The 10,534-nt window shown below is 37.9% G+C and overlaps 1 protein-coding gene across 1 annotated transcript in view; it reads left to right on the top strand.

Annotated features, from left to right (window-relative positions):
- FBN2 (fibrillin 2) overlaps positions 1 to 10,534 on the top strand; it is a 121,382-nt gene that overhangs the window by 105,444 nt on the left and 5,404 nt on the right. The window contains exons 52-62 of the mRNA XM_031064055.1: positions 104 to 229; positions 319 to 438; positions 1,006 to 1,128; positions 1,538 to 1,669; positions 3,196 to 3,321; positions 5,499 to 5,705; positions 6,379 to 6,504; positions 7,124 to 7,246; positions 7,392 to 7,508; positions 8,145 to 8,273; positions 10,290 to 10,409. Of these exons, the coding sequence (XP_030919915.1) occupies positions 104 to 229; positions 319 to 438; positions 1,006 to 1,128; positions 1,538 to 1,669; positions 3,196 to 3,321; positions 5,499 to 5,705; positions 6,379 to 6,504; positions 7,124 to 7,246; positions 7,392 to 7,508; positions 8,145 to 8,273; positions 10,290 to 10,409 (1,449 nt within the window). The remainder of the gene's footprint in view (positions 1 to 103; positions 230 to 318; positions 439 to 1,005; positions 1,129 to 1,537; positions 1,670 to 3,195; positions 3,322 to 5,498; positions 5,706 to 6,378; positions 6,505 to 7,123; positions 7,247 to 7,391; positions 7,509 to 8,144; positions 8,274 to 10,289; positions 10,410 to 10,534) is intronic.

Genomic DNA, 10,534 nt, shown 5'->3' with positions numbered 1-10,534 from the left:
GGCTCAAGACAAACATAATAGGGTGCTTAAGTTTTTTAGAATGCTTTTTTTGAGACTTGAAGTGCATCAGCTGAGTGGCTGTTAATATCTTCCTGCTTTTTAGATGTTAATGAATGTCTTGAAAGCCCAGGGATTTGCTCCAATGGTCACTGCATCAACACTGATGGATCCTTCCGCTGCGAGTGCCCCATGGGGTACAACTTGGATTTCACAGGGGTGCATTGCATAGGTGGGTGCAGTTATAGGAATTGGAGCTCTTGAATTTAAAGCACAAGTTGTCCCAGTTCTCTTCACTCTGCATTCGTTCATTATGAACAGATACAGATGAATGTTCCATTGGCAACCCCTGTGGAAACGGAACGTGCTCCAATGTGGTTGGCAGCTTTGAGTGCAGCTGTCACGAAGGATTTGAGCCAGGCCCAATGATGAATTGTGAAGGTAAACTGTCCTCTTCATTTTTTTTTTCCTTTGGCTTTTGTCCAGCTTTTGTCAGCATTCAAATTACTTCATTAGCCATGTTTTTCATGCTGTAATAACACAGGGGAAAAAAAAGTTTCTGTGCTTTGAAATATGTCATTGGAAAAGAAATCCAAATTACTTTAAGCAGAACTTTGAGTTTATCACAGGACTTTCCCTCACTCAATGGGAATGCCCCACGTGAGGCATTCTCAAAAATGTTGTATTTTATGAGTCATAATTAGTTTGCTTTCTGCAGCTGACATTTCTCATCACACAGAAGTACATTAAATATGAGCATATAGTAAAAATCTGAAATAGGCCTGCCCTAACTTGCCATACTAAGCTCAAGTAGTTCTATGTATATACACTATGCCATTATTCTTAAGCAGAGCATTGTTGAATTCTCTCAGGTTACTCAAAAGCTAATGGTTTGAATTAACTCTCTGATAATTTTAGCTGAAAAGAGAAACATAGGTGTAATGAAACATTCTTGGTGATTATTTTGAAACATGGTAGAGAATGCCTGTTTTGTTTCTCTCTGCTCAGATATCAATGAGTGTGCTCAGAACCCCCTGCTGTGTGCTTTTCGTTGTATCAACACTTACGGTTTCTATGAGTGCACCTGCCCAGTGGGATATGAGCTAAGGGAAGACCAAAAGATGTGCAAAGGTAATGACTGATGTATAAACTGCTCCCCACCTTCCATCACCAGCACATAATCCAGATATTTCTGTGCATCTTGTGCTCATCCTCTCCAGTGGAATGTAGCCAACAGCCCAGCAGGCAATGATTTGCTTTTTCAGAACTCAGAAAAATGCAATATTTAGTGTTTTTGTCATCAGCTGTTACCCTTGATGGGGGCTGCAAAGCCAAGAGTGTCACAGTGGTGAATTTCATTTTTAACATGACAAGATGAACACAGCTCATGAGGATCAAGATAACTGCATATAATCATAGATTTTGGGCTTTTCCTTCAGTGCTTTTACTTAGGGAAGCCTGTACATCCTTTCCATTGAAGTTGTCTTCAGGAACTGAAGCTACTGGAAGAAAGTTCAAACACAAAATGTTTTTTTCCCAGATCTAGATGAGTGTGCTGAAGGTCTCCATGACTGTGAATCAAGAGGCATGATTTGCAAAAATCTGATTGGTACCTTCGTGTGCATTTGTCCTCCTGGGATGACCCAGAGACCTGATGGAGAAGGATGCACAGGTAAAGCTTAGAAGGGGAAGGAGGCATCTAATGGAATATACAAAAGCAAAAAAAAATAATTTTATATATGTATATATATACGTACATGTATATACACATTTACATATAAATGTATATTTTTTCTGATTTTATATATATAATTTTTTCTGATTTTATATATATGTACATATATATTTTTTCTGATTTTATATATATGAAATCAGAAAATAACAATTCATGAAGGACACCTAAGATATCTAATGATACCAAGCAACTCAAACTTTCTGTTTTGTTTCAGTGTGAGTTCTAACTGACTAATAAGAATAAAAACTTCATTACTGTAAAGCTAAATCCAGACGTTTTTTAGACAGTTGTTACACCTAAAAAATTAATTTGCCAAAAAAATGAGACCTCAGTTTATGGGTAGGAAGCAAGATTTTCCTAAATAAAAAGCAACATTTTCTTTAGCATGAGTATAAATAATGTGTCACTTCTTTAAATAGGACTCCTAGAATTCTGAAACCACCTATAAAAGCCATAAAGGATGAAAAATATGGAAACTGCCATAATTCAAAACAATTCCCCATCCTGGAAGTAAACAAATACCTTTTCTCCATCATTTACTCAGTTAGTTGAGGGAAAGACAATAGATATATTTTAGCAAGTTGTACTTTCTTCTGGTATATAGAAAAAAAAAAAGGGCTATTCCAAAATTCTCTTGGAAAAAAAAATTAAACACCCATCTTAGTGAATGTTTTTAATAGAAGTATTTTATAAAAATGTTCCTTCAGGAAGAGAATGAATACTCTCCTTCATAGACCTTTATGTTTTTTTTTAATTTTAGGGAAAATAATCTCTATTAACAAGAATTTTGTCCTTTTTTTTTGACGTATGATTCTGCCTTTAAAGAACCTCAGGTTTTTCTGAGGTTTATTGTAAGCATCTAAAAAAATTTGTGTAATTGGTTACAGTATGTGTGCCATTAGTTATGGAAGAAAATGCATTAAGACTATAAACTTTCAAGAAAATATTATCTGGACTAAAATATGACTTATTGTGGGAGAGATTGAGTGTATTCAGGGACTCTGGATGATCACAAAGTGAAGATTTGTCGCTCAAATCATGCATGTGTTCCAATTTTATTTAAATTTTATTTACCAGCTAAATGTTGTGACTGCAACTTGCTCTGCTGCGTTTTCTGCTTCTTGTTACAAGCTGTGAAGCATTAAAGCTTTTGTCCTGTGTTGAAGTACAGAAGGAATGGGATAGGATAATGGAATAGGATAATGCTCCTTGGAAAGCCCTTTCCAGGCTTAATCAGTTGATTTTTCCACATCTTGAAAACAATCTTCAAATGCTACATGGAATATTTATTGTATTCTAGAAATTCTGATTTATTTTCTTGTAATGAATTGCTGTGGTTGTTGTCAATGTAATTCTATTTTATTGGTTTTTGTTTACTGTTACCATTATAATTGTTTTCTGTTACTATTATAATTTTATTATAATAGTAATTGGAATTGTTATTTTTATATTTTTTCATAAAGATGAAAATGAGTGCCGCTCCAAGCCAGGTGTCTGTGAAAATGGGCGTTGTGTGAATGTTGTTGGCAGCTACAGATGTGAATGTAATGAAGGATTCCTGTCCAGCCCATCAGGCATTGAGTGCCTTGGTAAATGTCTCTCTTGTACACATTTCATCTCACATTACAGTGTAAATGTAGAGAGAAAATTAGGCTTCTGAAAACCTATCAGCTCTCATATATACAGAAATTAAATAATTACACTTCTTAGTTAAATAATGATATAATATTAAATAATATTATTAAATATTATTAAATAATGATAGGAATTAACAGCTTGTAGCAATCAGGCCTCACATGAGAAGCCTGTTAATTTCATAGGACATAAATGTAGGCAAAATACAGGGATTTTTAAAGGAGGAGAATTTGAGTCACCTTTAGATAATTCAAAATGGATGCAGAGTAAAGTTGAGTGTTTGCTTATTCAGAATGTGATTTTAAGCACCATATGGCAACTAGGCATCTGAATTTCTACACCTTTAATTCAGACATAAAATACTGTGATTTTACCAGAAAATTGTAAGAATTTTTTTTGAGGCAGGCCTGCAAGATAAATGCTGATGAAAGGTTTTTGTTCATCAACCTGTGTTTTCTTTTTGATCTATTCATATTTGTCATTTGCACCACAAAATTCATAATTTCCTTTTTTGGAGTCAAGCAGACTTGGAAAAATTTTTCTTTTCTTGACCAGTGTTCAGGTGTACCTACAGTACTGAAAGGGTGTATTTATTTATTTATGTATTCCTGCATGAAAAAAAACATAATTATCTTATGCCATTACTGTAAAACCAGCTCCCTCTAAATTGCCATGAGGAGTGTGCTGAGCTCATGGCTAAACAATAACACTGAAGTGCAGAGTATTTCCTGAGGATTAGAACCAGATGGGAAGGGAAAACTGCAGTCTGTTAACCCCAGCCAGTCATTAATGCCAAGGAAATACCCTGTTTAGAGATCATTATTGCTTTTCTATATTTAATATGTAATTTTCTTATTATTTTCTGCCTTGGGAAGGTTTGCTTTTTGCTACTTTTCCTTTTGGATTTCCTGGGTTAGAAATTACAATAAAAAAAATGGATCTGGCAGAAACACAGAATTTCTTCTGAATTATAGCCCAAGCATTAAGTCACAGATTACATTGTTTTAAATACATTGTGCAAACCTATATATTCCACTCACCTTAAAATTCATTCCACAGCTCAAACTGGGGACAAAGCATTTGTGTGTTCTTCAGGTCATAATTTGATGTAAAAAAGTTAAGTTAGCAGGTGGACAAATTAAGTCTTTCCTAAAGCCAAAGTTTGCCTTTTGCCTAATTCTTGTAAGAAATGTACAGATTCTTCTAATCTGTAAAATACAAGGTCAGCTGAGTATTGATACATTTACATATTCTGAGGGATCGCTATTGGCTCTGAGAGGAAAAAAAAGAAAATTCTTCATTTAAAAACAAGCATTCTCAGATCAGTAATTGACAATGTCTCCGTTTTCAAGAGGTAAGACAGGTAACATAGAAGATAGAAGAGATTTTATCTTCTATATAGAAGGTAAAATCTCTGCAAGATTTGGAGTTTCTAGTAGCACTGGAAACTGGGATTTCTTTTCCCCTCACCTGTTTGAAGGTAACCTGTAGGAGCCCCATGACTTTAAAACTTTGCTCCCCTTTCATTATTGATAGGTATTAACCAAAAAGTTTAAAAATTAAAATAGAATGTGCCAGGGCCATACCAGCAATAAGGCCATACCATTTTTTTTTCCCAACAAAATCTAGGAGTACCACTGAAAAAGTACTGAGTTGCATATACACTTTTAAGTTGTAAGGAATTTTTATTTAAACCACAGCAGGATAATTACAGATGATCAAATGTGTTATTTGGGCCAGTTAAACAAACAAACAAAACAAACTTCTTACCCCACTCCAAATAAATCATTGAAATGCAAACACAACATGGGCAGCTGAAGTGGGAGCTCAGTTTTACCCTCAGCCTTTATCTTGTTTTACTACTAAGAGCACAGCTTTCCTAGAAGCAAAACTCTTACCCAGCTCATGCAGACACTGAACATTAGAGATGTCTTGGATATATTTGGAATGGCAGCATATTACCAGAACACACAACAAATCTGAAAGGCTAAATCAAGATGGACCTGATGGTAGCTAATAACCTTCTGCTGCTTGCCTATATTAACAGAGAGCCAGAATAATACACTAGATGCTTAATGGAGCAGATCTTTATCTCCTTCCTGATTCCAGCCTCTCTCCTTCTCCCTCTCAGATAATCGCCGGGGGTTTTGCTTTGCTGAAGTTCTGCAGACCATGTGCCAGATGGCTTCCAGCAGCCAGAGCCTTGTCACCAGGTCCGAGTGCTGCTGTGACGGCGGCCGGGGCTGGGGGAACCAGTGCAGGCTCTGCCCTCTGCCCGGAACCACCCAGTACAAGAAACTCTGCCCACACGGATCAGGCTACACCACAGATGGAAGAGGTATTGGCAGGGGTGAAAAGAGGAGGAAAAGGGGAAAAGCATATGCTCGCATGCTTAAGAAAATGCAAGAATTCTCTTTGAAGTTCTTTCGGAGGATTTCCTGTTAAACAAAAGAGTTTGATTTTTCAAATAATACCGAGAGAGCAGAAATTAAAAACACATTTGGCAGTAGCTGCAAACAGATCAGCTGGGTAGAATTTTCAGAATTAGGATCTGGTTGGAAGTACCAACCAGTAACTAAAAGCTAGCAATGATCCCAAAGCTTTTGTATTACTGAAAATTTGGACAGATGGCAAAGGCAGCAACCATCTCATTTAACAATGATCTCACAATGCTTCTATTCCACACAGAAAGTAGGTAATGTGGTTTTTTTAATATTGGTGATTATTTTTGACAAGGAAGTAGTCATAAGAAAATTCTCTTGTATGGGCTTTTATTTGGAATTAGCAAAACTGGAATCTGAGTACCCAGTGAAACAGCAGGAAGGTGTTGGTGCAAAGAACAGAAATCAGATTTGAAAGATGTTTGGCTTTGGAGTCAGATCCATTTTTAAAGAGGGAGAAGGGAGAAAGTTCCTGTCAGAAGCATGATGATGAGGAACTGCCAAAGTGGAAGAGAAGAAAAAAGTAGAATTTAAAACTGAGTCATGACATATTTAATGATTTCTATACAGATATTGATGAGTGTAAGGTCCTGCCAAACCTGTGCAGGAATGGGCAGTGCATTAACACCATGGGCTCCTTCCGGTGCTTTTGCAAAGCTGGCTACACCACTGACATAACTGGCACATCTTGTAATGGTAAGATTCATTAATTAATCACCAGTTGAAATAATCATCAGTTTTTCTTTTTTAGCTGTTACACAGTGATGTACCAACCTTTGTAAACACTTGTGCAAAACATTTTTTTGTCTCATTTATCTCATGTTCTCTATTTCTTTTCCTAATATGCATTTCTGGTTTTGTGTTTCATTTGGGGAAATGGAGGAACAAGCTCTGCTGGCAGTATTCTTGCAGTGGAATGATCACTGAAATTGGTTAAAGCTGTGCAACTGCTTTAAGTGGCAAACCAGCTCATTACTTCACAGTCTACATTTTTCCCACTTTTTTGTTGGTTTGCAGGCACAAATATACCATAGTATACCAAAAAGTAAATATTTGTTGCTTAGATGCAAATACCAATGCCACTCTCACTCTAGTATATTACTCCTTCAAGGCAGTTTGTTGTGGTAGTAGCAGCCCCACATAAATTCCACAGCAACACATTCACAGAGAATAGAATAGGAACCCTGAACAAATGTAAATGGGGGGCTTTCTTTCTTCTGTGAGCATTTTTCTCTAAAACCTTGAGCTGTGTAGCAAACATCTTTCTGTCAGAGAGATGAGGACAAAAGATAACTTAATATTTTCCTCTCATTAGATCTTGATGAGTGCTCCCAGTCCCCCAGACCATGCAATTTTATTTGCAAGAACTCCGAAGGGAGCTATCAGTGCTCATGTCCCCGGGGCTATGTCCTTCAGGAAGATGGAAAGACATGTAAAGGTAAGAGAATTATACACAGTTCCTTTTAATCTGGTTACAACTTAACTTAAAAGGAATTGGTTTTGAAGTGTGGTATTTTTATCAGATTTGATTAAATGTGCCTCTTTGTTGACTTTTTTAAGACAACAGCCTCTCTTACTTTCAGATCTTGATGAATGTCAAACCAAGCAACACAACTGTCAGTTTCTCTGTGTCAACACCCTTGGAGGCTTCACATGCAAATGTCCACCTGGTTTTACACAACATCACACAGCTTGTATTGGTAAGAAAAACACCAGTTTTCTTTCATAAGGTTTTCTGTAAGAACAACATTCTCAACTATCTCTTGTGCTCTTTATGCAGAGCAATAGTGTCAAGAGGGCAGAAAACAGATTTTGAAAAGCAGCAATTACAGCTAAAGAAAAAATTAGTCTATCCAGTCTGTCCACTATTTCTGTTTTCTTGGTTAGTAAAGAGTTGTACATATTTAATACGTGTTATTATGTTCTAAGTATAACCACATGGAGACAAAAGGGTGAATTATTAAAATCTCATTTAAAATGTAGTTAACCAAAACCAGACTGCATTTTCTTTTTTTAGTTGATGCAGATGTCTTCAGATCTTAAGCATATGTATAAATCTTGCCTACTGAAACTGTTTCAGTTCAGCTAACACAAAAGGGCAGCATTTTTCCAATATCAGCAATTACATTCCACACTCATATCACAACTGAACTACCACTAGCACTTCCAATTTATTAATTACTCATAGCTCTGCATGAGTCTCCAGTTCATCTGGCATTTAAAAATGAAAAGGTACAAAATAAAATGCTGCACCTTTGTGGATTTTATCTTACATGAACATGTCCAACATCATGCCACAAGGTAAACCAATCTTCTCTTTCCTCTGTATTTTGAAGATAACAACGAATGTGGTTCTCATCCATCACTGTGTGGATCAAAAGGAATCTGCCAAAACACTCCTGGGAGTTTTACCTGTGAATGTCAAAGGGGATTTTCTCTGGATTCTACTGGATTGAACTGTGAAGGTAACTAGGAACAGTCAGATTTTTTTATGGTGTGAATCCTTCAGTTTCTAGTGAACCATTTGATGTTAAAGACAACAGAGAAAACAGAGCACCAGCCATAGTAAAAGTAATCACAAAAAGAAATTGGAAAGTATTAGACTGATTGTAAGTATAACAAAAGCATATGCAAGAATGTACTGTCTCGAGTAATTTTTACAGAAATTAGGATAAAAAGGTGACTGTTTAGTTGAACTCTTCAACAGTTGTTTTCAGCTTCATAAACATAGGTTTATGCATCTAAAAGTGTAGTAGTTGTGGGGCTTTTTTACATTGATGTCTCCATATGCCTAAACAGAATCTCTACAATTTTCATTCTGGCTAATTCCAGTTAGATTAGATTCTAAATTCTGTGCTTAATTCTCCTACCACAGAGTTACACACTGAGGAGGCTAATTCACTGCATTCAGAAAGATAATTGTAACAGTTACAATCAGGTTATATTGATGAGCTTTATCTCTCTCTCTTGGTCCAAGGGAGAGGCCTCAGCCAGGATATCTCTATTTGAGAGCTCCAGACTTCTCAGTGGGCCTCAGGTATTGAGCAAAGAAGAAAATAAAAAGCAGTACAAGGCCACCTGGCTGCTGAGAATTAAAAATGCAAGAGCATGCATGAAGATATTTATGACCTCTCAAAATACCAACAACTTTGATAGGGCATTTAAAAAATGAATTGGTATTTAGAGCCTATTTCTAGAATAGCAGTCCAGAAATATATGCAGCTAGAAGTTTTACTAAACTCCTTTCAGTTTACTTTGTTCTCATACAGTGCATATGTCCTGGTGTGCCTATAAAACAAATTTTTTTTTTTTTTATTTTCTACTCGACTTGCATGCTGTACCTTAAAAATTAGATTGCTTACAATCTACTTATTCCTATGGCAGATACAATTTAGGATGTCTGAGTTTTTAGAATTTGGAAGGTGGGATGGTTGTGGCTGTCACCTTTTATTAACGCTTGTCTCAGAGACTTTTTTGTGTGGCTTTTTATTTTCAATTGCAAAGAGATCCAAATTTGACATTGAAACACTAAAATATGTCTCAGGAAATGGAAAGCTTATCCCTAGGCGATTGGTTTAAAACTGAAATTACAAAACCCCTCAAATTCTAAGCATTATGCTAAAGCAGCAACATGGGATTGCTGGGAATAGTGTTTATTCTCCAAAATTGAGTACTGGAAAGGCTCAAGAACTAAAATCAGATTATTGATGGAAAGAACTGGATATTAGTTGACTTCCAGGCTTTCCAAAAGAAAAACCTTCATAGTCCTTCTATCTTACATCAGTGCTCCTCTGTCGTAAGTCATAGAACCACAAAATGGCTGGAATTGGAAGGGACCTTTAAGCTCATCCAGTGCCACCCAGCCATGGCAGGGACACCTCCCACTGCCCCAGGCTGCTCCAAGCCCCAGTGTCCAGCCTGGCCTTGGGCACTGCCAGGGATGCAGGGGCAGCTGCTCTGGGAATGTGTGCCAGGGCCCTCCACCCTCCCAGGAAACAACTCCTTCTCAATATCCAGGTCAAATGTATCCTTCTTCATCTTAAAGCCATTCTTCCTTGTCCTACCCCTACCTGCCCTTTCCAGCTCTCCTGTACCCCTTTAGGCACTGGAAGGGCCTCTGGGGTCTCCTTGAAACCTTCTTTACTCCAGACTGAACATTCCCAGCTTTCCCAGTCTGTCCTTGTAGGAGAGCTGCTCCATGCCTGTGCCCATGCTGGAGCCTCCTGTGGCCTGGCTGCAGCAGCTCCAGCTCCTTGCGGGGCTGGCCCAGGGCTGGGGCAGCTCTGCAGGTGGGCTCTGCCTGAGGGGCACAGGGGCACAATGGCCCCTGCCCTGCTGCCCACGCTGGGCTGGGCCCAGCACAGATTTGGCTTCTTGGGCTGCCAGACCACGCGGCTGGGTCATAACAAACTTCTGATCCAGCAGTGTTTGGCAGTGGGTGTAATCCTGTGTCATGCTCTGCTTCCCTCCTGAACACACAGATGTGGATGAGTGTGATGGAAACCACAGGTGCCAGCATGGCTGTCAGAACATCCTGGGTGGATACAGATGTGGGTGCCCGCAAGGATTTATCCAGCACTACCAGTGGAATCAGTGTGTTGGTAAGGAAACAAACAGCACAGAATTTAAACAGCAGATGTATCACAGTGTTTATAGGAACACCAGGCAAGGGCAAGAATGAGCAGAACTAGGAATGTTCAGCAAAAGTCTTTTTATCTGTCTCCCA

The sequence above is a fragment of the Geospiza fortis genome, unplaced genomic scaffold, assembly GCF_000277835.1.
Source record: "Geospiza fortis unplaced genomic scaffold, GeoFor_1.0 scaffold1199, whole genome shotgun sequence".
Classification (NCBI taxonomy): domain Eukaryota; kingdom Metazoa; phylum Chordata; class Aves; order Passeriformes; family Thraupidae; genus Geospiza; species Geospiza fortis.
This window is presented reverse-complemented; position numbering and strand designations above follow the sequence as displayed.